The 27,869-nt window shown below is 53.1% G+C and overlaps 1 protein-coding gene across 3 annotated transcripts; it reads left to right on the forward strand.

The window, feature by feature from the left end:
- The first annotated feature begins 5,677 nt into the window (after positions 1-5,677).
- Positions 5,678-22,794, forward strand: LOC134508600 (endoplasmic reticulum aminopeptidase 1-like). Of its 3 annotated transcripts, none has more exons than XM_063320425.1 (18): positions 5,678-6,381; positions 6,947-7,085; positions 8,657-8,791; positions 9,371-9,491; positions 9,845-9,999; positions 12,436-12,549; positions 13,313-13,444; positions 13,986-14,117; positions 14,266-14,349; positions 14,789-14,946; positions 15,436-15,515; positions 15,801-15,984; positions 17,453-17,609; positions 17,700-17,884; positions 18,606-18,767; positions 19,672-19,812; positions 19,920-20,001; positions 21,845-22,794. In XM_063320425.1, the coding sequence occupies exons 1-18, from the start codon at positions 5,891-5,893 to the stop codon at positions 21,989-21,991; spliced, it is 2,799 nt and encodes a 932-aa protein (XP_063176495.1). In that variant the 5' UTR covers positions 5,678-5,890; the 3' UTR covers positions 21,992-22,794. The 3 variants fall into 3 exon arrangements, with proteins under 3 accessions (XP_063176495.1, XP_063176497.1, XP_063176496.1); XM_063320427.1 differs by lacking the exon at positions 21,845-22,794 and adding an exon at positions 20,303-20,573; XM_063320426.1 differs by lacking the exon at positions 12,436-12,549.
- Positions 22,795-27,869: the final 5,075 nt, after the last annotated feature.

Below are 27,869 nucleotides of genomic sequence, written 5' to 3' on the forward strand. Positions count from 1 at the left end.
GGACCTCTGGGGCCTGCCCAGGCAGAAGGGGTGGTGGCCGAGGTGGCTCCGCTGACAGTGTGCTCTGGCTCTGCAGCACTACCAGGGCCATGTGGAGCACGCTGGCCCAGGAGCCCGGCCTCGTGGCCGACCTGCTGAGGGTGCTGGTAGAGGTCAGTCACCAATGCAGCAGGCAGTACAGCATCGGGGGACACTACAGCTGCCAAGAACTCCTGGCCGTGAGTGTCTGGACGAGGCTTGCCCCGTCCCACCCAGGGCTGCACGCCCCTCTCCAGCCCCTCCGGCCCACTCCACCCGCCCCCAAACCCGGCCCTCTCCAGGGTGTCTGGCCCAGGGCCCTCGGGCCACAGCCGGGCGGGCAGGGCAGCGCGTGCCGCTCGGCCCCGTGGTGCGCCGGCAGGCTGCCTGTCCCGGCCCTGCTGCCCGGACACCTCTGCAGTGAGAGCCGTCCCGGGCTGTTTCTGCAGGTGGCCAGTGCCATGCGCGAGATCTTCCTGGTGCCCGACAGCCAACGCCACGTGTCGTTACTTTTTGATGAGCTCTTCATGGCAGTGCTCTTCCAGATCTCCTGCAGCCTGAACGGCTCACGGAAGGGCTGCTGCTGCATTGTCAGTGGGAGCGGGACACATCCTTCAGTGCTCAGGTGCTCCGGCACTCCTCGGGTGCCCCGACCCTGTCCCTGGTCTCTCCCCGGGCCCAGAGCCGGGGCCGGGGCTCCACGTGTGACCGCGCTTTGCTCTGCCCGCAGGAGCGCAGTGAGCACCATGCAAGCGCTCTTCCAGGGCCTGGGCGGTGCCTCCCTGGTTGAAGTCATCGGGAGTCAGGGGGCCTGGGACATGCTCGAGAGTGCTGAGACCTACCACAGCGGCGTCGCCATGCTGACGAGGTGAGAGCCTGCTCAGCCGCCCTTGCCTGCCCGGGCGTTTCTCCCCTGGCAGGGAAGGGCCGCCCGCACGATCCCCGTCCTCATGGGCAGTGGGACGCCCACCTCTCAGCGCAGTCCCAGAGAGGTTGGCCTGCCCAGCTCGGTGCCACCAATGCCTTCTTCCCCGGGCCAGGGTGCTGCGGCATCAAGTACCGGACTGCTGCGCCACCTTGTCTGAGCAGGCGGTCAAAGGCCTCCTCCAGAGACGGGCCGTGCAGGACGTCGGCGCCATGGTGGTCTTCGTGGAGGTGGGCCTGCTGGCACGCGCTGCCTCTCTGAGGGCAGGCGGGGGGAAGGCAGGCTGCCTGCGTGCGGCAGAGGGCAGAGGGGAGGCGGCCAGGGCCCTCTGCGGACCCTGCTGCCTCCCGCCTGGGCTGTGTCCGGCCCTGGCGCCTTGCCCCGAGCCGTCCGGGAGCTCTGCTGGCTGTGCCGGGCTCTCACTCTGCTGCCGATTGCCTTTCAGCTCCTGGAGTACACCGACTTTGAGCACGTCAATGCCCAGGTCCTGTCCCTCCTCCAGGCCCACCTGAGGAGCGAGGAGGTGCTGCTGCGCAGGCTGGCAGTCAGCAGCCTCGTCACGCTGTCCGGGAGACCCAAGAAGGTGGGCAGGGGCCGCCCGGAACAGTGCGGGTGTCCGCCTGGGGCTGGGCTGCAGGCGCGGTGCGCGCAGCGGCTTGCTCGGGCTTTGCCAGGAATCGGGAGCGGCGGGAGCGCTGCCCGCTGTCCCTGCTGCCCCGTTCAGCGGCCCGTGAGCGCTTCAGGCCAGGCCCTGGGCTGCTCCGCACGCGCAGAGACCTCTGCCCGACTGGCCCCGCACCCTCCACACGCAGCGTGGGTCAGCCGGTGCGGTGCTCGATTGCGTCACACAACACAACCACAGAATCACCGAATGATAGGGGTTGGAAGGGACCTCTAGAGACCACGTAGGCCAACCCCCCTGCCAGAGCAGGTTCACCTAGAGTGAAACAGTGTGTTTCTCGTAGGCAGCGACACTGCAAGGCCTCCTGCCAGAGGTCACGCAACGACTGCAGGACGGTGACAGCGACGTCACGACAGGGGCCCTGGCTGTCCTCGGCAACATGCTCCGCGTGCTGGACAGGCAGACGGCTGGCCCCATCGCTCTGCAGCTGCTCAGGACGCTCCCGCCCCTCTTTGAACACGTAAGGCGGCGGGAGAGCGGAGGCTTGGATAGCATGCCCGGGGGCGCACGTGTGCCTGGCCCGGGGTGGCGCGTCCCTCTGCGCGCGTGCCCACTGGCCCGAGAGTTCTTCTCCTCACTGCAGAGGGAGAGCCACAAGCATTCGTCTCCTCACCGTGGGCTTGGAGGAGCGGGACTGAGGTCCTCCCCTCTTCCTTCTCTCCTCCTAGGAGTCCAGCGACGTGCGAGAGCACTCCATCCTCCTCTGCAGAGATGCGATGGGGGTGGCAGTCAGCAGCCACAAAAAGCAGACGAGGAAGGACGTGGGGAGGAGCCTGATGATGCCCCTGTTCTTCCACCTGCACGACAGGGACCAGAGCGTGGCTCAGGTGGGGATTTCTAAGCCCTTGGCATGTGCCGCACCTGGGGCCCTGAGGAGGGCTCCGAGCCCCCCGCTGCCTGCAGCCGCAGAGCTGGCAGCAGCTGAGGAGGTGGGCAGGGACGTGTCCTACCCCTGCCCTGCTCGGTCCAGCGGAGCAGAGCAGCAGTGCGCGGCCACGAAGACCGAAGCACTGGAGCCCCCCTGGGCTTCCCAGGGGCGCCTGCAGGTGTCTGAGGCCAGGCCTTGGACCCCCAACCCTTGCCACCCCCCTGTCCTGCCCAGGGACCCCCTGGCAGTCCTGTCCCCTGGGCGGCAGGGCCATCTCCCACTCTCTGCTGCTCTGCAGGCCTCTCGGGAAGCCCTGCTCGGAGCGGCCAAGCTCCTGAAGCGCAGGCAGCTCAGGAAGCTGCTGGAGACGGAGCAGCCATGGAGGCTCGGCGAGTGCCTGGTAAGGGCGGCCTCGAAGCCCCACAGCCAGACTGGAGAAGCCCCTCTCCCCCCACGCGTTGGAGCTCCCAGCTGGGCCCCTGCCCGCTGCGGCGTCCTGGGCGCGCGAGCAGGGGAAGGCAGGGAAGGCCAGCCCTGGGCACAGGGGGAGGCTCTGGGCCAACCCTGTCCCCTCCTGCTCTCTCCAGCTGGCAGAAAGCAGCCGCGGTGCGGGGGATTACCTGCGACAGAGCCTGCCGTACCTGCGGAGCCCACAGCAGCCCTTGCGCGAGGCGGCCGTCAGATTCATCGGTGAGCCGCAACCCCGCCGCGGGTCCCTCCCTGCCCCGTGGCAGCTGAGCCCCAGCCACGGCTGCTGACGAATGCACCGGGCGCCTGCAGAGCCCTGACTGCCCCACGCGGGGCCGGGCGCCCACGGGGCTTCCTGCCGCCCTCTCCCACCCCTGCCCACGCAGGGGCAGCTGCTGGCAGCCTTGCGGGGTCCCTGGCCGCCGCCTTGGGCTTCACCCTCAGGGCACCGGCCTGGGCTCAGCCGGGCCCCAGGGCAGGCGGGCGCGTGGCCAGGCCCGTGGGGTCGGTGGGGGGCAGTTGGGCTGCTGGGGCGGGCAGGCCAGCGGGGTCTGTGACGGGCTGTGTGTGCCTAGGGCTCGCCGGGCGGCAGCTGAGGGATGGGCGCCAGGAGGAGCTCCAGGTCATCTGCGACGGTGAGCGAGGGCAGTGGGGTGTCTGCCGGGGCTGGCGGGGAGCAGGAGAGCCCCTGGTAGGGAGCTCCGGTCCCTGCCCCGGCCGGGGAGGGCTCTGCTCCCTGTGTGGGCAGAGCACAGAGACATTTCGGGGCCACGTGGGGCGCTGGTGGCCAGCACCTTCTGGCTGATGCCAACGCCTCTGGCTCCCTCCTGGCTGCGGGAAGAGCCGGGGAGCCAAGGGGGGCCCTGGCCAGAGGGGTCCAGAGGTCTGTGTGCACCTGGGCTCTGACCTCGGCTCTCTTCCTTTCCGCCCCAGCCCTTGAAGGCGCGGTGAACAATGGCAGCATTTTCGTGTCTTCCCTGGCGGCTCAAACCCTCATGATTATGAAGGCAGTCGTGAGAGAGCCTCCCTCCAGGTTCCGCCTGCAAGCGCCGTGCTCCTGGCTCCAGAGGGCGTGGAGGAGGAGGAGCACAGCCGGCCTGCCTGCGTCTCCCAGCTGTTAATAAAAAGACTGTGGAATTTCATGCGGTGTTTGGGCTCTTCTTTCCCGTCCCGCACTGCCCTGCTGCGCCCCAGGCACCCACGGGGACCTACTCTGCCGGGCCACCCCTGCACCGTGTGGAGCCCCAGCCCCCCCGAGAGCTGGAGGGGCCACATCGGGGGTGTCCAGGTATGGAATCGGCCATGCCGGAGCCCGTTGCTTCTCCATCACGTGCTGAGCAGAGCGGCAGTTCCTGGCCCAGGCACGCTCGGGGCGCCGGCAGGGGTGGAGAGTGGCCCCACCAGTGGTGGCAGCCCCACAGGAAGGCCAGAGGTGCTGGACGTGGCGACATCCACGTGTATGTGGGCTCGCGGGTCATGTCTCTATGGATTGGCCAAGCCTGAGATAGGAGGGTGTTAAGGAAAGCTTCCGCGCTGCAGTGGAATTGCTTTCTCTGAATAGAGGAATGAAAGACAAGTAAGCCCTTGACGCGTTTTAGGTCTCCATGTTCTTGTCAAGGCTAGAGCAGCATGTCGTGGTTTCACCCCGGCCAGCGACCAGGACCACGCAGCCGCTCACTCACTCACTCCCCCCTGCTGGGGTGGGGCCCAGAATCCCAGAATCCCAGACTGGCCGGGGTCGGCAGGGGCCTCTGGAGATCACCCAGTCCAACCCCTGCCAGAGCAGGGTCACCCACAGCAGGTGGCACACGATGGCGTCTCCAGGCGGGTTTGGAGTATCTCCAGAGCAGAGGCTCCACACCTCTCTGGGCAGCCTGTGCCAGGGCTCTGCCACCCTCAAAGTGAAGAAGTTCCTCCTCACGTTTAGGTGGAACTTGCTACGCTCAAGTTTGTTTCCTTTACCTCTTGTCCTGTCCCCGGCCCCACTGAGAAGAGCCTGGCCCCATCCTCCTGACACCCCCCCTTTCAGTATTTGTAAGTGTTGATGAGATTCCCCCCTCGGCCGTCTTTTTTCCAGACTGAAGAGACCCAAATCCCTCAGCCTTTCCTCATCAGAGAGGTGTTCCAGTGCCCTCAGCATCTTGGTAGGTCTGTGCTGCACTCTCTCCAGCAGTTCCCCGTCCTTCTTGAACCGAGGAGCCCAGAACTGGACACGGCGCTCCAGATGTGGCCTCAGCAAGGCAGATTAGAGGGGAAGGATGACCTCCCTCCACCTGCTGGCCACACTCCTCTTGATGCACGAGCTGGGCCAAGCAGTCCCCGCCAAGAGCCCCAGGGCTTCTCCCGGCCTCGCAGGGCCCCACGGAAGGCCCCGTGGGGCCTGGGGAGCCGCGGGGCTCCCCGCGGGGCCCGGCAGAGCCCCTCCAGCTGCCTGGGGAACAGCAGGGCTCCCCGGGGCCGCAAGCGGGATCCAATGCAGTCCCTCCAGCTGTCGGGGGCGGCGGGGCTCCGCAGGGGTGCGAGGGGGGGCCCGGCAGAGCAGGTCCCCTACGGGTGTCTCCGCCTCCAGCGCGCCTCAGCCTCTCCCCAGGCGGCTCCCGTTCAGTAACCGACCCGCAGCGCCTCAGCCACTCCCCTTCCCCGGCGGCGCCGGCATCAGCCACCCGCGGCGGAGGCCGGGCCGGGGCGGGCAGCGCGGAGTGCCCGGCCCCCCGCTTTCGCTTTCGCTTTCGCTTTGCCTCCCGCCATCGCGACGGGCGGCAGCGGCGGCGCCGGGGGCCGGCGGCCGCGGCAGGCGGTCTGGGGGCTGCCGGGGCTGCGGCGCGGCGCGGTGCGGTGCGGTGCGGTGCCGCGCCACGCGCCCCAGGGCTGTGCCCAGCGGGGGAATTCCCGCCGTTCCTTCCCGGCTCCCTCAGGCGGCGGGTGTAAAATGGCGCCGCGGCGGCGGGCCGGGCCGCCCCCATGGCCGTCGCTGGCCGTGGCGGCGGGGCTGGTGGGGCTGCTGAGCGCGGCTCTGGCTCTCGGCGGTGACAGCACGCCCTTCCCCTGGCAGGGGGTGAGACTCCCCAAGGATGTTGTCCCACTGCGTTACCACCTCGTCATCCATCCCAACCTCACCACCCTGACCTTCGCCGGCAGCGCCGCCATCGAGGTTACAGTCACCTGGCAGACCAGCGCGGTAGTCCTGCACAGCAAGCACCTGAGGATCGCCAGGGCCACCGTCGAGGCTGGCCACGGCCGCCCGGCGCAGGAGGCGCGGGTGGTGGAGCAGCAGGCCCTGGAGCAGGTGGCACTCCTCACCGCTGAGCCCCTGCGGGCTGGGCACAACTACACCCTCCGCATCCAGTACCGGGCAAATCTCTCCGAGTCCTTCCATGGCTTTTATAAAAGCACCTACAGGACCCGGGAAGGAGAACTCAGGTAACCCTTTTTGGAGGGCTGGAGCCCCTCTGCTGTGGGGACAGGCTGAGAGAGCTGGGGGCGTTCAGCCTGGAGAAGAGAAGGCTCCGGGGAGACCTTCCAGCCCCTTCCAGTCCCTCAAGGGGCTCCAGGAAAGCTGGGGAAGGACTCTGGAGCAGGGAGGGGAGCCACGGGACAAGAAGGAGCAGGTTTAAACTGGAAGAGGGGAGATTTAGGTGAGATCTGAGGAAGAAGTTCTTGGCTGTGAGGGTGGTGAGCCCCTGGCCCAGGTTGCCCGGAGAAGCTGTGGCTGCCCCATCCCTGGAGGGGTTCAAGGCCAGGTTGGCCGGGGCTTGGAGCAACCTGGGCTGGTGGGAGGTGTCCCTGCCCAGGGCAGGGGGTGCCACTGGGTGGCCTTTAAGGTCCCCTCCAACTCTAAACATTCTGCTATTCTATGATTCTGTGATATGCAGAAGCTTTTGGTAGTACCTGTAGTTACTGTGTAAATGTGAAATTACTCTGTTTTCAGACATCGCTGTGTCTATGAAGGTGTTTGACCGTAACCCTTTTTTTTCCCCCCACTTAGAGTGCTTGCAGCAACACAGTTTGAGCCGACAGCTGCGCGAATGGCCTTCCCATGTTTTGATGAACCAGCCTTCAAAGCCAGGTTCTCAATTAAGATCAGGAGGGAACCAAAGCACCTTGCGCTGTCCAATATGCCAATTGTAGGTGGATACTTTTAATGATGTGCTGTTGACTGATGGTCTTTGAAACACAAAAGCAAAAGGAGAACAGAATATTCAGGCAGTTGCTTTTATTGGGAATGATGACCTGAACATGTTTGGTGAGACACTGGCCCAGGTTGCCCAGGGGCGTGGTAGACACCCCATCCCTGGAGACATTCCAGGCCATGCTGGGCAGGGCTCTGAGCAACCTGACCTAGTTGAAGAGGTCCCTGCTCATGGCAGGGGGGTTGGACTAGATGGCCTTTAAAGGTCCTTTCCAAGCTTCCCTCCCCTCCCCTCCCCTCCCTTTCCCTTCCCTCCCCTTCCTTTTCCTTCCCTCCCCTCTCCTCCCCTTCCCCTCCCCTCTCCTCCCCTTCCCTTCCCATTAGCGTGTGTGTGCTATTGCTGGTAGTCTTGACACAAGGTTAAAACAGAATGAAGAAAATAATGCATCGTATGGGTTCCTGCTTCTCAGCAGAAGTGTGAGAATGATCAGCACAGCGCAGCCTCCAAAATCTTTCTTTTACTCACACAATGCTTTCCATGTTGATCTTAGATTTTAAGATGAGTGATGAAATGTGTGTGAATAAATACATGATTCATGTGTCTTAACTTAATTGTCAGATAAACAGGACTTTCTCTGTGAAAAAAAAAATAACCTTTGGACTTCTGAAAAAACATCTCAGAGTGAAAGTGCTGTACGTGTAGTAGCTACAGATATTGTTTGCGATTATAAATACGTGTGCATATATGGGCTTAACTGTGTTTTGTACATTGGATCTTCCTTTGGGCGTAAGAGATTCTCCGTAAGTTCTTCTGTTCTATTAGTTGCTGGTTTGCAAGGAAACTAACCTTTATACGAGGGAACAGCACTTCCCACCCCTCACCCAAGTACCTTTCAAAAATGAAAAGTCTGGAAAGTTGGTATAACAAAAATCAATTCTTTTGTAGAGAAACAGATAAAAAAATGACTAAGGAGTGAGTGGCAGTGTTACAGTTCAGTGGGGCTAAACGTGTTGCCGGTCAAGTTGGTCAGCTAGGGCTCTCTGTAACCAAGAGGGGAAATGGATACCTCCAACAGTGCCTCATTTTATGCGAAACCACACACCCGAGGTAGCTGAGTCACGATTTGGAGGAGCTCGCTTCTCTCGCATGTAACAACGGCTGCTGAGATTTATACAGCTGCTGATCAGCTAAAGTTGTGTGAGATTAATTCCATCAATGTGAGATTAATTAATTCCATCGGCGTGAGCAGAGATTAATTCCATCGGTGGGCTCAACAGCGTTTTTGTTTTTCTGGTTTTACCGGTGTAGAAGTAAGTAACGCTTCTGAATGGAAGTGCCCCTATGTCTATACGTATGCGCAGTTCCGTTCTCGCTGTGGGGAAGGGTGGGCATGGGGATGGCTTTTTTCCAGTATGTCTTTGTAAACTAATGTAATAGCTTTAAACTGTAACGTAGTATCTATCTTTAAAATGCAGTATCTGTAAAGTGAGAAGAAAGACAGCAACTGTTGGTGCCAGGGTCCTCGCAGGTAGTACACTGGGTGATGCGCTGTGCTCGTTTTTTAGGTGAAGTCTGTGAATCTAACTCCCTGGCTTGTTGAGGACCATTTTGATACCACTGTCAAGATGAGTACGTACCTCGTGGCCTTTATCGTTTCGGACTTTAAATCCGTCAGCAAAATAACCAGTCGCGGAGTTAAGGTAACTCTGTCCCATTTTCTAAGAGCTTTTTTGTATTTAAGTCTGTATGAATACATAATGTTTTACTTTGCAGTTAGATCATCTGATTTATATGTCTCGACGTTTTGCAGGAGGGAAAAGAGAGAAAGGAATTGATTCTGTACTTGGGTGATCAATTTGCATTCTGGGCTTTGTGAGTTTCACGGGTTTTTGGTAACGGGCTTACTTCTTAGACAGTTCCATGCATCGGTGACAGCTTGTTTCATCTAAGATTGTATAATTAAAGACAAATGAACTCCAGTTTTCATGGAGTATCAGCACTAATGGAGACCTGTGTCAGTTGAGTGACTCTATCGTGGTAGGGCTGGAAATAGTAGAAGTCTTTGGAGGGGTGTGGTGGTTCTCGTGGGTGAGTTTTAACACTTGTTTTCCTAATTCCGATAATGTTTTTCTGCAAATGTTTCAGTAGCCCCTGTACGAGACGTGATAGGCGTGTGCTCTAGTGTCCCTTTTTATGGTCATCGAAGTAACTGTGGTAAAGAGCAACTTCTGTAAGCTTCTGATGTTGGGGTTGAAGTGCTGCCTGCTTGTCTGCCGTAGATTTCTGTGTATACGGTGCCAGACAAGATCAAGCAAGCTGATTACGCGTTGGATGCTGCGGTGAAACTTTTAGACTTCTATGAGGATTACTTCAGCATTCCATATCCTTTACCGAAACAAGGTAAGTGTTAAATAATTTCATGCATTCAAGAACATTATTAAGCACCGACAGTAAAATACCACAAAACCAGAAATTTAGAGTATTAAGACAGGGCCCAGATTGGCTCAGAGGCTTTTGGAGTAAGTGTCTGCTTGACAGAACTTGAGGAAAAGCTCCACTGGGAGCTGAAGATCCTTGTCTTCTGTGTAGAGCTTTTTTTGAAAGTATGTTTTTGCAATTACATTAAAGAGAGCCTTTAGAAGTGTGTGTGATACCTGTGCTTATGTGGGAGCAGTCATGAAGTGGGAGGAGCAGGTAAGCGAGTTCTTTATTGAGGAAAACGATACCAGTAGTATTTTAATGTTTTTTTCTAGATTTAGCAGCTCTTCCTGATTTTCAGTCTGGTGCTATGGAAAACTGGGGATTGACCACATACCGGGAATCCGCATTGTTGTATGACCCTGAAAAGTCCTCGGCGTCTTCTAAACTTCAGATTACTATGATAATAGCCCATGAGCTGGCTCATCAGGTGAGATCTGGGGAAGAATAAGGAGTTCAGAAGGGCCTGCAGAGGGGTCAGGGTTGATGGATGCTGTGCGGGGAGGAGGATCTTGGAGCTGGAAGCTGAAAAAAGCGGCCTCTGCTTGAGGGCTCGTCTGTGAACGAGGAGGACTGCTTTTGGGGAAGGAGTGCTGGCAGGCTGCACCGACGCGCAGGGCTGGAGGTACAATTGCGTTCAGTCCAGCAGCTCCAGCACTGTGGGGCCTTTGCACCACTGACAGCCCTTGAAATTAATTTTAGGCCGCCAAAATGGGAACATGGAAGTTTGGAAAGGTGCGCCATTTCATACGCGGCTTCCCTGCCAAACGGGGTTTCTGTGCAAGGTTTCTTGTGAGTGGAATGTGAGTAGAAGCCCATGTTTTGCTGTATTACTGCTAAAAGGAGAGTGCAATGGGAAGAGGCCAGAGCAAGCTGTATCACTAGCAAAAGGTTCCGTAGCGGTCAATAACATACCATAAATGCAGCTTCATAAATCACAGAATCACAGAAACTTCAGAGTTGGACGGGACCTCTAGAGATCATCTAGTCCCACCCCCCTGCCAAAGCAGGGTTGCCCCGAGCACATCCCTCAGGGCTGCAGCCAGGCGGGTCTTGAAAATCTCCAGAGAAGGGGACTCCGCACCCTCCCTGGGCAGCCTGTTCCAGTGCTCTGTCACCCTCACCGTAAAGAAGTTTTTCCGTGTATTTGAACGGGAATTCCTGTGTTCTAACTTGTGCTCGTTGCCCCTCGTGCTATCACTGGGAACCAATGAAAAGAGTCTGGCACCATCCTCCTTCAACCCACCCTTTAGATACTTATATGCCCTCTAAGGCCTAATAAGGTCTCCCCTCGGCCTTCTCTTCTCCAGGCTAAAGAGTCCCAGCTCTCTCAGCCTTTCCTCGTAAGGGAGATGCTCCAGTCCCTCAATCATCTTAGGTGCCCTACGCTGGACCTGCTCCAGTAGTTCCCTGTCCCTCTTGAACCGGGGAGCCCAAAACTGGACGCAGTATTCCAGCTGTGGCCTCACCAGTGCAGAGTAGAGGGGGAGAATGACCTCCTTCGACCCGCTGGCCACACTCTTCCCTATGCAGCCCAGGATTCCATTGGCCTTTTTGGCAACAAGGGCACATTGTTGGCTTGTGGATAATTTACTGTCTACCAGGACCCCCAGATCCTTCTCCTCAGAACTACTTCCCAGCAGGTCCACCCCTAACCTATACTGGTGCTTAGCATTCTTCCTCCCCAGGTGGAGGACCCTACACTTGCTTTTGTTGAACCTCATTAGGTTCTTCTCTGCCCAGCTCTCCAGCCTGTCCAGGTCACGCTGGATGGCAGCACGGCCCCCCGGAGTGTCAGCCACCCCTCCCAGTTTGGTATCATCAGCGAACTTGCTGAGGATACACTCTGTCCCATCATCCAGGTCATTAGTGAATATACTGAACAAAATTGGACCGAGTATTGACCCCTGGGAGACACCACTGGTTACAGGCCTCCAACTGGACTCTGTGCCGCTGATCACAACCCTCTGAGCTCTGTCGCACAGCCAGCTCTCGATCCACCTCACTGTCACCTCGTCTAGCCCATACTTCCTCAGCTTCCTAATGAGGATGTTGTGGGAGACAGTGTCAAAAGCCTTGCTAAGGTCAAGGTAGATGACATCTACGGCTCTCCCCTCATCCAGCCAACCCGTTATAACATCACAGAAAGCTATCAGATTGGTCAGGCATGATTTGCCCTTGGTAAATCCATGTTGACCACTTCCAATGACTTCCTGTTCCTCAACGTGTTTGGAGATGACATCCAGAATGAGTCGCTCCATTACCTTCCCGGGGACAGAGGTGAGACTAACCGGTCTGTAGTTCTGTCGTGGTTTAGCCTCAGATGGCAACAAAGAACCACGTGCCGCTCGCACGTGCCTTCCTAATAGAGGAAGGATCGTAAGAAAAGGCAAGACTCTTGGGTTGGGACAAAGGCAGTTTAACAGAACAGCAAAGGGAACAGGCAAACAACAACAACAACACGGGTAGGGGAATATACAAACGCGATTACGGAACCGCCGCTCCCCGCCGCTCGCCGACCGGCAGGCCCCGGGATGCCCCAGCCCGCTTTTAAGCAGCAACTTCCTGTCCCCTCCCCCGGCAGCTCAGGGTGGGCGTGGCTCACATGGCATGGAATACCAGGGAAAATTAACCCTATCCCCACCGGAACCAGGACAAGTTCCCTGGCTCCTCCTTCTTGCCTTTTTTAAAGATTGGAGCGATGTCAGCCTTCCTCCAGTCCTCAGGCACCTCTCCTGTTCCCCATGACCTTGCAAAGACGATGGAGAGTGGTCTAGCAATAACATCTGCCAGCCCTCTCAATGCAATGCAACCTTTGTGAGAAATTGTGTATTTAATGTCAGAAGTCCTTTTTTTTTCCCCCCAGTGGTTTGGCAACCTTGTTACCATGGAGTGGTGGAATGACCTGTGGTTAAATGAAGGGTTTGCGAAGTTTATGGAGTTCGTCTCAGTCAGCGTTACCCATCCAGAACTGAGAGTTGTAAGCAGCCGTTACTGTATTCTTGTTTTATAACTGCCTTCTAAATCCACTACTGAGTAAGGACAAAGATGAAACAGATTAGTGCTGTGAACCACTTTTAAATTTCTGTTTGATAGGATGATCTGACGTTAACTGGGAAGGATAGGAATATCGATTTAACTACATGTAAATGTTTTTGTGAACTGATGACGGAAGTTAACGATTGCGGTGCAAACGTATTCTTTTTTTGAAGAGACTTAGACTTCCAAAAATGTAAAGAAATTCTTTTGTCTGATTTCTTCAAAGAGGGTCAGATTTGAAAACACCAAAATCCTTCCACTAGCTCTAGCAGAGGCCCGATACGTGACATTTTCTGCCGAAGTCAGATGGACGGTGCATCTGGGCAGAATTTTGCCATAGCCTAAGTGGCTACGATAATAGGGAAATTCACATTTTTCCTTTTTTTTCTTTTTTTTAAATTTTTTTTTACGCTTACTGACCACTCTGTCATCAAACTGTTGGAATGTGCAGGTGTCTTTTTGGAGTTATTTTGAAGTCTCACTAGCTCAACTATTTAAGTTAGTTTAAAACACCAGAAGTCACTTGGCTGTCTGTACTACTGGTTGGAGGTTATTTTTATGCTCTGGAATAAAAAGGAAGCTGAGTCTTCTTTCCTTTGTGTGGCTTAAAAGATCATGGGGAATGGACTGAGAAGCGAACGCGTAGGGATTCAGTAGTCACCGAGCAAAATTTAGTAGTAATATTTGGTTTTGCCTCCCATCAGGAAGACTATTTCTTACGGAGATGTTTTGATGCCATGGCAGTGGATGCCTTAAATTCCTCACACGCTATATCTACTTCTGTGGAAGATCCAGCTCAAATTTTAGAAATGTTTGATAGCGTTTCCTATGAGAAGGTAAAGTGCATAACTGCTGCTGATTTCAGTTGTGCTGCTTGTACTAGTCAATTGCATTTTACTGATTTTACCCCTACATACAAGATGTCCCTGAGTCACGGTGTTAAGTGTTTTATGACTGGAATAATGCCTTGTTGGAAACACCTGGGTGGATTCAAAGGGCAGTTGCGTTTTCGATTTCTCAAATGAGGAAGCCTTTGCTTCTTCTACCTGTTCTGTATCAATTTAGTCTTAAAGCACTTTTTTAGGGTCTTAACCCAAGGAGTGTTTTTCACTGGAGCATCGTGTGGTGCTGGCATGTATAGTAATTAAAAAAACCAATAACATCACTTGCTCAATCGGTGATATTTTTAAGAGCCGTCGTCACAAAAAGACCAAAGTACTGTTTCAATATGCATAAAAGCTGAGTATTTTTTTATTCAGAGGGACATAGAAAAGTGAACTGCTATGTAGATTAGTGGTATGCTGGAACTCTTCTGAAACAAGCACCTTGCCAGCTAAAGGGGTAGTTGTGTAAACACTTTGTGACTCTTTTTTTCAGGGATCTTGCGTATTAAATATGCTGAGGGACTACCTGACTGCTGATGTGTTTAAAGCTGGACTTGTCCAGTACCTGCAGAAATACAGCTATCAGAATACAAAAAATGAAGATTTGTGGAACAGCATGACAAATGCAAGTATTCCTTATTCTCTTTTTTTTTTTTCAAATTTCCTAACTTCTGGTGTTTTGTCTCTAATATATTACTGAGGACTGTGGCCAGTACTTACGATTATGACATCAAAGCGAGATGACCCAAAACTTTGGGGTTTTTTCCTTTCAGATTTGCCCTACAATAGGTAACGATAAAAATGGACTACCAGGTGATGGTTTTTGCAGAAGCAGCCAACAGTCATCTTCAAGTGCAGTAAGTATCTGGTTTTCCACCTGCCAGTGCTTAGGAGTTTGGCACGTGTCTGTGCCCTCTGATGTTACTGTTCCGTGCCGTGGCATTGATCCGTGCCCCTTCCAAAAGCATCCTTTACCGCTTGAGCACGGTCCTAGGGAGCGTAAAGTTTCCTCAGTTCCACGGGAGATCTGTTTTCTCTGACGTCGGACAGAAATCCTACTCCTGTGCCCAGGGCTGACTGCAAAGCAGCAGAACTTAATGAGATGTCATTAACTATATGAGACCGCCCACAAAATAAACAGCTGGAGATGTCATCCAGTCTAACCGCACCTATGTAGAGCTTACCAATACCGAGGGCCTTTTAGAGTTCTGACATACCCGCTTCTGTTTCACTGTCAGTGTACTCCTGTCTTCTTCCTCTTCCTCCGTGTTGTCTTTTTCCCTCACTAAAAACCAGCACTGGACTAACAGAGAACCTCCTGACGTGAGGGCAATGATGGACACCTGGACGCTGCAAAAAGGCTTTCCCCTGGTAACTGTCACAGTGAGAGGGAAGAACGTCCACCTGCAGCAGGAGCGCTACGTGAAGGGAGTAGACGCTGCCTTGTCCACAGGGTAAACGAAACGGGGCAATCTCAGCACACAAACCGAAATACTGTCCTATGGCAGGCAGCGATGTCCAGTAAGAGCTCTCACTATTGCTTCTCGAGGAGCGCTCCCTGAGCTGTTTGGCTGGGAGGCTTTCCCGGTGTAGCTCGGGATCGGTAGCACTCCTGTCCTTGGACCCCGCACGCCTGGCCACGGTGGTGACAGAGCTGCAGAGCTGCAGTGTCTGCGCCTCTGGGCGAGCCCACACTGGAGACGTGCCAGCGGGACCAGGCTGGAAAGTTTGTAGTGTTGCGGCTTCAGTGTCAGTCATCCCCCAAGCAAACAAAACGAAAGCTGGCTAGGTGCCTCTGGCTCTGCGCTGAGCGCAGAGGTGCGAGTGCAGCGCGTTGCCGTTACCGCGCGGGCAAAGGTATTACTCAGCGGTTGGACTGGGACAAGTTGGAGAAGCTTTTGTGAAGTTCTTTCATTAAACAAAGCACTTCTGTTTTGCAATAGGTACTCGTGGCACGTTCCTCTAACCTACATTACCAGTAAATCTGACACGGTGGAGAGATTTTTGATGACAACTAAAGCAGGTAATTTCTTTGACGAAATAGGAGATTAATGTATTCAACGTTTGTTTGCAAGCCTTTTAGTTTTGCACAGTTTTTTTCGGACCGGGGAACCGGAACTACTGGTACCGGAGAAGCAATTTTTTGTCAGCCCCATAATACCACGACATCAATCTGTTGATGTATTTAGAAACCGTGTTCCTGTGTTCTTTAAATGCCTGAAATGAGAATAACGCTGTCATTGGGTGTAGTATGAGGATGTGTTTGAATCAATAAGAAAAAAAAAAGGAGTTCCATTTTCGTTTCCAGATGTCATTATCCTCCCGGAAGAGGTGGAGTGGGTTAAATTCAACGTGGACATGAATGGGTATTACATTGTGCACTACGAAGATGACGGATGGGATCGCCTGATTAACCTTTTGAAAGAGAACCACACAGCAATTAGCAGCAACGACAGAGCCAGTCTGGTTAACAACGTATTCCAGCTCGTGAGGTATGGCCTTCTGCCCAAGTCTGAAGAAAATACAAACTCTGTGTTTCTGCATGTATACTACTGGGGAAGGAAGTGCCGATAAGTACGTAGTATTCCTTAAATCTGTTAAGTAGGTGGAGAGCGTATTCTTTTCCTGCTTACAGCAGTGTAAGCCGAGGATTTTTCTCGCTTGCAGTGGATTTATCTAACCCTATTTAGCGAAACATGTTGTGTTCAATATTTGTTGTTGGCTAAGGGAAGGATGCCAGTGTGAAGCGTGAAGCGTGAAGGACTAGGATAATGGTTTTGCACCTGGAAAGATCCCGGTGCCATTTGTTGTTTAGAAACAAGGCTGTTACAGTCATACAGACGTGATGTGATTCTGATCGGGGTTAATCTTGGTTCCCGGGGATGCATTAGGAAAGGCTGTGTCCTAGAGGCGCTTTGCCAACATTTGTGCGCAGCTCAGAGAACTAAGGAACCGGCCGAAGTAATTCCCGGTCTGAGCTCCCGGTGTTTGAGAAAGAGGGCAGCGGCAGGGAGACGGGCGATAATTAAGATCGTATGAATTTGAGCTGGCAGCTGAAGGGGATGTCAGCAGGCCTAGTTGCGATTTTCATTTGGACAGCAGAGGAAAGGTCTTTCTCGTTTGGAAAGAGGAGAGTGAAGTGAGATTTTCAGCACGTTCGAGGAGCTTCGAGAGGGAAGGAGGAAGGGACAGCTAGAGATGCAAATTGAGTTAAGCAGAGTTCATTTTGTGATGGGTGACTAGAGCATACTTGTATTTTGAGGCAGAAGAGACGGGTGAATAAGGACAAAATGAGAGCGTGTGCAGGGAGCTGACATGGAAAGGAGTCCGAAGAAAAGGATTCACAGAAGGATGAACAAACGAGCAGGGGGAGTGAGCAAAGACCTCTTGGGTGTTCTCTATTTGCTCTTGGAAGAAACCGTTGAGAGGTGTCTGGCAGGGGTAGGAGAGAGTTTGCCGAGTCAGGTAAAGACAGTGAAGGAGCGGTTGGCGTTGTAGCTTCGAGGCTTACTGCAGGCCAAATACCTACATGTTGAGCTGGAAGGGTGTTTTGCCGAGGAGGTCATCTCAGTGGTGGGATTCCTTCTGTACGTGTGTGGTTTGCAGAGCAAAAGCAATAGTGGGAGAGGGCAGGAGGGAGAGGCTCTGCTGGGATAACCTCGGCGCGTGAGAGAGGCGGGGAAAAGGTCGGTCTTCCGAGGTCATTCTTTTACAGTCCGTTTCTTAGGTCAAAGGTTAAAGGTTAGGTTTCATAGCTTGGGTAGCTGCTGAGCAACATTTCACTTCCAAAAGCAGAGTTAAAAAGAGATTTGAAAATACTCTTAAGGCATTCCTATTTGTATAGTTTTCCGCAAAAAAATTGCTTTTAAGTTTTTAAGTTTGCTTTTGCTTTTAAGTTTTTGCTTTTGCTTTTACGTTTTAATTATAACTTGTTTTATCCCCTGTCGCCTGCTTCCTTAGCGTAAACAAATTGTCGATTTCCAAAGCTTTTGATTTGAGTTTGTACCTGAAACACGAAAGACAAATCATGCCTGTACTCCAGGGTATGAGCGAGCTGATTCCTATATACAGGCTTGTGGAGAGGAGGGATACGGATGGTACAGAGAAACAGTTAAAGGTAAGGTTTTAAAAATCGAGAATGTTCTAACTGTGCCTGTACCCTATAAAACGCACTTTAAAATATATCTGTGTTGTTTCCGTGTCTTAGGAGTATATAGTCAATCTGTTTAAAGACCTGATTGACGAGCAGTCTTGGAGCGATGAAGGCTCAGTGTCTGAGAGATTTCTTAGGCGCTCGCTGCTGCTGTTCGCCTGCGTGCACAGGTACCAGCCGTGCGTGGACAAAGCCAAAGGATATTTTACAGAATGGCAGAAATCCAACGGGACCTTGAGGTCTGTTCTGTAACTATTACTGCCTTTTCTGATACTCTGTTTAATACCAGTAGAGTTAATTTACAAAAAGAGCTAAACTTCAGTCCTTTCCGGGCGCTGAAGTTGAGCCTTCATGGTTTTGTAACTTAGACTTCACGTTCCCAGCGCCTTCGCAGTTTGGTGCATAATATGTGCCCAAACTAGCACATACATCATGTGGAACTCCACAACTTGGCTTGGTAAAGATGTTCTGGAAAGCGAAGATAACATGTATTCCCCGATTTACATGTCTGGAGACTGACCTATAGCCGCTGTAAAACCAGTTCCCTACTGTTCATGAACTTCACCTGATGTTTGTTTCTCCTCATGGTGGAAGAACTCCCTAAAACACCCTCCAAAGTACCTCTGAGAGATTGTCCTGGGCAGGCCAAAGGGGACCGTATCGGTATCTCACTGGCCATAGCCATGAAAGGAGCATACGAAAATAAAGGACAAAAAAAAAAAAAGGATGAGTCCAGAATTTCTGGGAGTCGTTTCCAAGGCAGGAGCAACACCGAGATACAGCCTGATACGCTTAAGTGTTTCACAGCTGCAGGGGTCCCTGTCTGATACCCCCCAGGGACCAGTATTTTTGAATACGTTGTCCGCCGTGCGAGTGGACGTGCGACGGTGACGTGGTTATGTCTCTACCCGTGGTCCTAAGTATGCCGTGGAGAGTAACGTGGTCTTCAACTTGTTGTAGCTTGCCAGCAGATGTGAAGGCAGCAGTGTATGCTGTCGGAGCGCAAACATCCGAAGGCTGGGATTTCCTGCTCAGTAAATACAGACTGCACTCCTTCAGCGTGGAGAGAGACGACATCGAATGGGCTCTCAGCCTCAGCAGAAGTAAGGACAAGCTTCAGTGGTAAGTAGTCACACAGGAAGAGCAAGGTGTTTGGAGAAACTTTACGACCATTGAAACGGGAAATAGAATTATTCAGAGTCTCGTTTCAGAGCTTTTGCATTTCATGGCGTATCAAATGCTTTGTAGGGGTAATATGGTCAGAGGAAGTGGCTGCACCTTTTCATTTCTGTGTTCTGGTGCCAGGAGTCAACGCGCTCAGAATTTGCAGCAGCAAATTAGGACAAAATGCAAGATACCTGATCTGTGCTTGATAGACACTTCTTCATTTACCTTACTAGTGACTGTGATTACAGGCACACATGCTGTACGTTTCTTATAAAAATTTGAGGTTTCCTGCTTTTAAGCGAGCTGAGCACCACTGAGGTTTTCAGGTGTTAACTGCAAACCACGCGTTTTGTGACTTCCGCCGTTTGATGGGGGTGACAGCATGCGACACCGATGGAGCTGTGTCCCCGTATCACTGGAGACGTGCTTTAGCTCTTCTGTAATGTCATTATTTATTCTCTGCGTTGCATTGCTGTTCGGTCACCTTAGTCCTGGGCAGCACTTGCAGGTCCGAATTTTCCACTGGCACGTAGCGTAGAACAAATACCTTTCTTTCAGGGGGCGGATGGGCTGTCATTAATTTGGAGATTTCGAGTAGGAGCAAACTGTAGCCCCGATTTTATGCTTGGTATTTAGAATACAGGTCTGCCAAGTAGCTGTAACTGTGAAAATAACAGCGATGGGAAAGATGGATGTGGCCGAGGAGTTTGTTGTGAGAAGTCGGAAGTGACCCGGCAGAAATGACGCGTCAGGACCTTTAGAAAAGGGAACTTCCAACCAAAAACTCGGTACCAAATGAGTAATTTGCCAGGTTTATCTCCTGGTCTAAACAACTTCCGTCTCTGCTATTGATTCTTAGGTTAATGGATCAAGGTCTGCGTGGTGACATCGTAAGAACTCAGGATCTTCCACATATTATTGTATTTGTTTCCAAAAACCCATCCGGCTATCATCTGGCTTGGACGTTTTTGAAAGCAAATTGGGAGAAATTCGTAGAAAAGTAAGGAACAGAAGTTGTTTTACTGCTCTCTCTATCCAGTTATACTTTAAAACTCTACGGGCTCCAAAAATAGGCATTTTCTGAGTATCGGTGGTTCTTTTTGCCAGATTTGAACTCGGTTCGAATTCCATAGCCACCATCGTCACTGGAGTGACAAGTCGGTACTCTACAAGGTCACAGCTTGCACAGGTGAGCCATTCAGATTCTGGTTTTAAAACATAGCTGTAGTATAGCTGAAATTAAAATTGGGATTAAATCTTAACATGGTAAAAGCACGGCCAGTTATGAAGCGTCAGGGTAAGACCCTGCGTTTTCCGTGCGAAACGATGGTGTTGGTGATGAGTTAGGTTACTGAAGGGAGAGCATTAAGCCAATGCCCAGGAGGAGGATGTTCTTTGTTTAAGCAGCGGGCCTGGGTGCAGCGTGTCAACGTTTGTCTGCCGTTCGTGCTTTACCTGCCTCTGTTTTTTCTGCCGACTCTGGAGAACAGGGAGAAAAAACCGGTAGGTCTGTTCACTGATTGTACAGAAGACAAATGCTGAAGGCCAGTGAGAAATACACCGCTGTTCTGTATCCTCTATTCTGGGGAAAATTCTCCGCGCTCCTGGGTGTCACAGAGGATAATGATTTTGTCGACTTAATCCACAGTCCCTGTCGATGGTAAAAAACCCAGACTGGCCCACGTGCAGATATAATGGCATTCCTGACAATGCCTTTTCAGAAGCTGCAATTTTTGTTGCCAGTTTAGACTTTTCTGCTTTACAGCAAAACACAGGCCTAAGTAATGCAACCATATTAAATATAAAAGGAGAGAATATAGAATACGGTCTTCAGTCTTCATTTTAAATCCGAGCGGACTCTCCCAGTCTGTCACTAGCAGCATCTTGGCCAGTGGCAGGGGCTGCAGGGACATTTCCGTGTCCTACCCAGAAATGGGGCTGTGTCTCCCTGGGGATCCGTGGGACTCAGGCACAAGTCTCTGAATCCAGGCAAAGTCGCTCTGAGGCTGAGGGAGAAAATCCAGCAGCTCCCTTCCTTGTATCCTATTTGTGTCTCTGTGGTACTTTGTACAAGTATTTGCGTCTTGTATCACACTCATCAAGGTAAATTATCAGAAAATGATGTCTTTAATTTGTACAGCATGTACAGTCACTGTATCTTTTAAAAGCGTCTGCCATTAAGGCCAGCTCAAGCCTGAGCCTTGTGATCAGGACTGCCTCCTTGGGGAAAAAAACAAGAGAAAAAAAAAAGAAAAAAGTGAAAGAGGCAGCTGCCAATACTTGCAGCGGCCGCGGGGAATGCAGTGAATTCAAGGAGCAGAAGCAGCCTCCAGGTTTCCAGTGGCTGCCTTCCCAAGTGCTTCAAGGATGAGAGCAGCGGCTTCCCCAAGCACTGGAGGAGGTTGGAGGGGGTTTTTTTAGCAAAATGAAAGGAGGTGCAGACGTCCCTGTGTAGGGAAAACTTCCGGAAGTGCTTTGCCATCAACACTTACGCTTCTGCTGCGCCTCCAAATGGTCTGGAGCTGCCGGCAGGCAAAGGTCAGTGGCTCTCCTTGAGCCACTCTAGTAACAGCCGCACGGTCTCTTGTCTGTCCCACACCGTTGTCCCGCCCGTACCAGCAGGAGCACCCGGCCGAGCTTCGGGGGAAGGTGTGTTCGGGAGCAGAGCAGCCACCGGGCAGAGCAGGGGACGCTCAGTCTCCCCGGTGACGTCTGCGCTGAAACACTGCAGCTGCCACGGCTGAAACGGCCACACGGGTTTATTGAACGAGCAGGAACCAGACGACAGCTCCCGCAGCTGCGTTTTTTTATGGTCGAATTTGAAATGTGATCTTGCCGGGCTTGTGAGATCGAGCCGCTACGAAACCTTTTCAAAAAACTCTTCTTGGGATGGCGGGCCGGGGAGCAGGGAGGAAGGGAGGCGGGGCAGAGCCAAGGCCAGGTTCGAGGATCACAAGTTTCTTCTGGTCTTCCTGCACAACTGAGAGGTGGCCGCCTCTTCATCGACTGTTCTTTCACATTTTTGTCAACAGGTGAAAGAATTCTTCAGTTCTCTGGATGAAAAAAGCGCACGGCTTCGCTGTGTCCAGCAAGCTATCGAAACCATTGAAGACAACATACAATGGATGGATAGAAATTTGGAGAAAGTCAAGACATGGCTGCAAAACAACCATCTGTAAATTAAGGCACCTTGCTTATTTTTGTCAGAAGTAACTGAAAAGGCATGAAAAAGGAGGGCTGGAGGGACAGCTCAATGGGATAGATTTGTTTGGGAGGCACTGTAAGGCGGGCTAATGCTGCTGCTGCTCAGGATTTGTCTGTCTCACGGTTGCGGCTTGCTGGGAACAGACCCGGTCCTTTCACTGATGTCTCCCCAGGTGACACTTCTGAGAGCAGGGGGATGCTGTGGCGTGAATTAAGGCGGGGGGGGCGGGGGTTGTGTGACCGCTAGAAATGCGAAATGCATTGCTTCTGAAAAAGCCGAAGGTACTGTGAGATGAACAACCCAGAGGAACTTCCCACCTGCAGGTGCTGACCCTTCGCTGTCGTTCCTGCAAAGGTACAATGGGCCGCGCTACTCAACACTGACACGCGCTACAGCCCTACCGCGTTGCGGACACGTCTTTATCCTTAGGGTTTGTGTTCCCAGGGGAGTAATTTTGACAAGCCTGTACCTTGGATCAAGCGTCAGGTAATTAAAAAACCCCCACGTACCAAGTGTAGTTAAAATTGCCTCAATCCAAGTAAATACGACAAGGCCCATCCCTGCGAGCTCTCTGGCGGTGTCTCAGGGCTGGGGACATTGCGGTGGCTGCACGCTGCCGAGGTGCCCGTAACGCCACCCTCTCGCCAGAGTCCTGCCCGGCTCCTCCTGCTGCCGGTGTGGATACTTTCCCCGCCCTGGAAATATTCTTGTGCTTTTAGGTAACAAGTACGTACATTTTCTGTGCAAAAATAAAAAAAACCCAGTTGGTGGATTATACTTCAGATGATTAACCAGCAGTTTGTTTCAGCAGGAATTTTTGCTTTTCGTTATCCCTTTTTCACCTAATCGAAATGCAACTGTTGTCACATGTACCCATTGACACTCAACAGGACAGACGGGCATTGCGCTCCTTACGTCTTGCCTGTAGGTCATGATCCCCTGCCCTCTTGTCACCAGGCAGAAGGAGGGGAACTAGGAGAGGAGGGCGGGAATGGAGGCGGGGAATGGAAGCGGGTACCTGCTGGGGGCAGCAGGAGGTCCCCTCCAGACCCCCCATGCCCCCCCAGGGGCCCGTACAGAACAGCTACGGGCCTCTGGAGACGGACCGTGAGGGAACTAAGGATGCTGATAGAGCCCCATCCGGGGAGTCGCCAAAGCAGCCAGCTCCACGCATTAAGACTGCTGCTGTGAAGAGCAGGAGGAGGGCAACAGTCGTAGGGGGGTCCATTCTGAGGGGAACGGAGGGTCCCGTATGCAGGCCGGACCCTTCCCACAGGGAGGTCTGCTGCCTCCCTGGGGCCCGTGGTAGGGATACCGCCGGGAAGCTTCCTGGCCTGAAACGTCCCTCCGATTATTACCCGCTTGTGATCGTACAGGCAGACGGTGAGGAGCTGGAGAGCAGAAGTCCGAGGGCAATGGAGAAAGATCTCAGGGCCTTGGGACGGCTCGTCAAGGCTTCGGGAGCACAAACTGTGTTCTCCTCTGTCCCTCCTGTTTTGGGGACTGACGAATGGGTAAACAAGAAAATCGGACAGATCAACACCTGGCTCCGAAACTGGTGCTACAAGCAGGGCTTTGGGTTCTGTGATCATAGCTTGATCTGCAGGACGCCGGGCCTGCTCGCTAAGAATGGGAAAAGCCGATCCCGAAAGGGGAAAAGGGCACTAGGCCGAGAGTTAGCAAGGCTCACGGACGGGGCTTTAAACTAGAAACGAAGGGGGAAGGGGATATCAGGAATAGTGTGGTGAGCCGGACTAGGGAAGTGATCATCCCCCTGTACTCGGCACTGGTGAGGCCCCACCTCGAGTACTGCGTTCAGTTTTGGGCCCCTCGCTACAAGAGGGACATTGAGATGTTCGAGCGTGTCCAGAGAAGGGCTACAAAGCTGGTGAGGGGCCTGGAGGACAAACCTTATGAAGAACGACTGAGGGAGCTGGGGTTGTTTAGCCTGGAGAAGAGGAGGCTGAGGGGAGACCTTATCAGCCTCTACAACTACCTGAAAGGAGGTTGTAGAGAGATGGGGGCTGACCTCTTCTCCCTGGTGACAAGTGATAGGACGAGGGGAAACGGGTTCAAGTTACGTCAGGGGAGGTTTAGATTAGATATTAGGAGACATTTTTTCACTGAAAGGGTTATTAAGCATTGGAACAGGCTGCCCAGGGAGGTGGTGGATTCACCATCCCTGGAGGTGTTTAAAAAAAGGGTAGATGGGGCACTGAGGGACATGGTTTAGAAGTGGCTCTTGTCAGGGTAGGCTAAAGCTTGGACTCGATGATCTTAAAGGTCCCTTCCAACCTCAACAATTCTATGATTCTGTGATTCTATAAAACCAGGCCCGCTAGTAACGAGCCTAGGGATAAAGGGCCAAGGGTGGGGGTGAAGTTGGTAGCCCAGCTCAAGTGCGTCTACGCGAATGCACGCAGCATGGGCAACAAACGGGATGAGCTGGAAGCCGTTGTGCAGCAGGACAGCTATGAGGTAGCGGCCATCACGGAAGCGTGGTGGGATGACTGTCACGACTGGAATGCTGCGATGGATGGCTATAAGCTCTTCAGAAGGGCCAGGCAAGGAGGGAGAGGCGGGGGTGTGGCTCTGGTCATTAGGGAATGTTTTGATTGTGTGGAGCTAGATTCCAGTGATGGTAAAGTCGAGTGTTTATGGGTAAGGACGAAGGGGAAGGAAAATAAGGGAGATGTTGTGCTGGGAGTATGCTACAGACCACCCAACGAGCATGAGGAGACAGATGAAGTCTTCTGTAAGCGGCTGGCTGAAGTCTCGCCATCGCCAGCCCTTGTTCTGGTTGGGGACTTCAACCTGCCGGGTATCTGCTGGAAATACAACACAGCAGAGAGCAGGCAGGCTCGGAGGTTCCTCGAGTGCATGGAGGAGAACTCCCTGACACAACTGGTAGGGGAGCCTCCCAGGGGAGGTGTCTCGCTAGACCTACTGCTCACAAAGAGAGAAGGACTAGTGGGAGATGTGGTGGTCGGAGGTCGTCTGGGGTTTAGTGATCATGAAATGGTCACGTTTTCAATTCGTAGCGATGTAAGGAGGGGGGTTAGCAAAACCTCCACCTTGGACTTCCGGAGGGCGGACTTTGACTTGTTCAGGACACTGGTTGAGAGAGTCCCTTGGGGGACTCAGGACTTTGTCCTGAAGGGCAAAGGGGTCCAGGAAGGCTGGACGCTCTTCAAGAAGGAAATCTTAAAGGCCCAGGAGCAGGCTGTCCCCAAGCGTCGCAAGTCTAAAGGGCGGGGAAAATGGCCAGCCTGGATGAATAAGGAACTTCTGCTGGGACTTAGGAATAAAAGGAGGGTTTACCACCTTTGGAAGAAGGGACAGGCAACTCAGGAGGACCACAGAGATCTCGTTAGGTTATACAGAGAGAAAATTAGGAAGGCAAAAGCCCAGCTGGAGCTCAACTTGGCCACTACCATTAAGGACAACAAAAAAAGCTTTTATAAATACATCAACAAAAAGAAAGCCAGGGAGAATCTCCATTCCTTACTGGATGCAGGGGAGGGGTGGGGGAGAAGTTGCAACCAATGACGAGGAGAAGGCTGAGATCCTTAATGGCTTCTTTGCCTCCGTCTTCAACAGTCAGACCAGCTGTCCCCAGGGTGCTCAGAGCCTCCTGAGCTGGGAGATAAGGATGGGGAGCAGAACAGCCCACCCATAATCCAGGAGGAAGCAGTCAATGATCTGCTTCTGCACCTAGACGCACACAAGTCGATGGGGCCGGATGGGCTTCACCCAAGAGTACTCAGGGAGCTGGCGGGAGAGCTCACCAAGCCCCTCTCCATCAGTTATCAACTATCCTGGTCAACAGCGCAGGTGCCAGATGACTGGAGGGTGGCTAATGTGATGCCCATCTACAAGAAGGGTCGGAAGGAGGATCCGGGGAACTAGAGGCCTGTCGGCCTGACCTCAGTACCAGGAAAGATCATGGAGAGGATCATCTTGAGTGAGCTCTCACGGCAAGTGCAGGGCAGCCAAGGGATCAGGGCCAGCCAGCATGGCTCTAGGAAAGGGAGGTCCTGCTGAACCAACCTGATCTCTTCCTATGACCATGTGAGCCACCTTCTGGATGCGGGGAAGGCTGTGGACGTTGTCTGTCTGGACTTTGGTAAGGCCTTTGACACCGTCCCCCACAGCCTTCTCCTGGAGAAGCTGGCGAATCCTGGCATAGACAAGCGTACTCTTCGCTGGGTTAAAAACTGGCTGGATGGCCATGCCCAGAGAGTTGGACACCACCAGTGGTGTCCCTCAGGGCTCAGTTTTGGGGCTGGTTTTGTTTAATATCTTTACCAATGATCTGGATGAGGGGATTGAGTGCACCCTCAGTCAGTTTGCAGACGACACCAAACCAGGTGGGAGTGTTGATCTGCTGGAGGGTAGGAAGGCTCTCCAGAGGGACCTGGACAGGCTGGATCCATGGGCCAAGGCCAACCGTATGAGGTTTAATAAGGCCACGTGCCGGGTCCTGCATTTCGGTCACAACAACCCCAAGCAACGCTACAGGCTCGGGGCAGAGTGGCTGGAAAGCTGCCCGGCAGAAAAGGACCTGGGGGTGCTGGTGGAGCCAGCTTAACACGAGCCAGCAGTGTGCCCGGGTGGCCAAGAAGGCCAACAGCGTTCTGGCTTGTATCAGGAATAGCGTGGCCAGCAGGAATAGGGAAGTGACGGTGCCTCTGTACTCGGCACTGGTGAGGCCTCACCTCGAGTGCTGTGTTCAGCTCTGGGCCCCGCTGTACAAGAGGGACATTGAGGTGCTGGAGCGTGTCCAGAGGAGAGCGACCAGGCTGGTGAGGGGTCTGGAGACCAGGGCATCTGAGGAGAGGCTGAGGGAGCTGGGCATGTTGAGCTTGGAGAAGAGGAGGCCGAGGGGAGACCTCATTGCCCTCTACAGCTCCCTGAAAGGAGGGTGCAGAGAGGTGGGGGTTGGCCTCTTCTCCCAGGTGAATAATGACAGGCCCAGAGGAAATGGGCTGAAGCTGCGGCAGGGGAGGTTTAGGTTAGATATTAGGAAGAATGACTTTACCGAAAGAGCGGTCAGGCACTGGAACAGCCTGCCCAGGGAGGCGGTTGAGTCACCAGCCCTAGAGGAGTTTAAGAAACGACCAGATGTGGCACTTCAGGGCATGCTCTAGTGGCAGAGACTGTAGGGTTTTTTCTGTGTGTATGGTTGGACTCGATGATCTCAAAGGTCCTTTCCAACCGTGGAGATTCTGTGATCCTATGATTCTATGCTGAGCAGCGTAAGCCAATTGCTCTAAGGAGAGAAATTATTAATACTGTGTGCTCAGAAGGGACAGTTAGTCAAGAAAGCGAAGCTGAAATCTTGGAGGTGGGTGGTTTTCTGGTGGAGGGTTGTTTTTAACAGGAAGTTGGGAATGGCCTTCTCTGTTTACCTGCAGGAAACTTTTATTTCTGTGCTAAACTTTAAAAAGCAAAAATATTCAACTAATTACCACGTCTTTAAATACACTTGATTTCTTTGCTCTTGCAACTGTGCCCTTGCCGTGATTCCACGGTGTTTGTTTCCTCTGCAGCTCTGACCTGTCGGTTTCCTCACGAATACGCTGAAGCAGACAGAAACTTTACAGAGATAAAAACTTGGGGGGGGAAAATGCATAACCTGGAACTCATCATGAACTTTTGACCGTGCCTTGCTTGCTCTTCCCTCAGCTAGAAATTAGACCTGCCCAAGCAGTTGAAACTTCCTTCACCAGAGCTCAGAGATGCTGCCGAGTTCTGCTGTTGAGGGCAAAAAGCTGTGTCACAATGCTACAGAAAATACCATTGTGGAATAATTACTAAATTGGCCAAGAATACAAAAATACAGCATTGTT

Source organism: Chroicocephalus ridibundus, chromosome Z (genome assembly GCF_963924245.1).
Source record: "Chroicocephalus ridibundus chromosome Z, bChrRid1.1, whole genome shotgun sequence".
Taxonomy (NCBI): domain Eukaryota; kingdom Metazoa; phylum Chordata; class Aves; order Charadriiformes; family Laridae; genus Chroicocephalus; species Chroicocephalus ridibundus.

What these genes read in the sequence shown, in the direction of transcription:
- LOC134508600 (XM_063320425.1), top strand. Translation starts at nt 5,891, where the DNA reads ATGGCGCCGCGGCGGCGGGCCGGGCCGCCCCCATGGCCGTCGCTGGCC. An exon ending in CCCATCCAGAACTGAGAGTT is followed by an intron (nt 12,550 to 13,312) that starts GTAAGCAGCCGT and finishes GCCTCCCATCAG; the next exon opens with GAAGACTATTTCTTACGGAG. An exon ending in TGTGGAACAGCATGACAAAT is followed by an intron (nt 14,118 to 14,265) that starts GCAAGTATTCCT and finishes TTTTCCTTTCAG; the next exon opens with ATTTGCCCTACAATAGGTAA.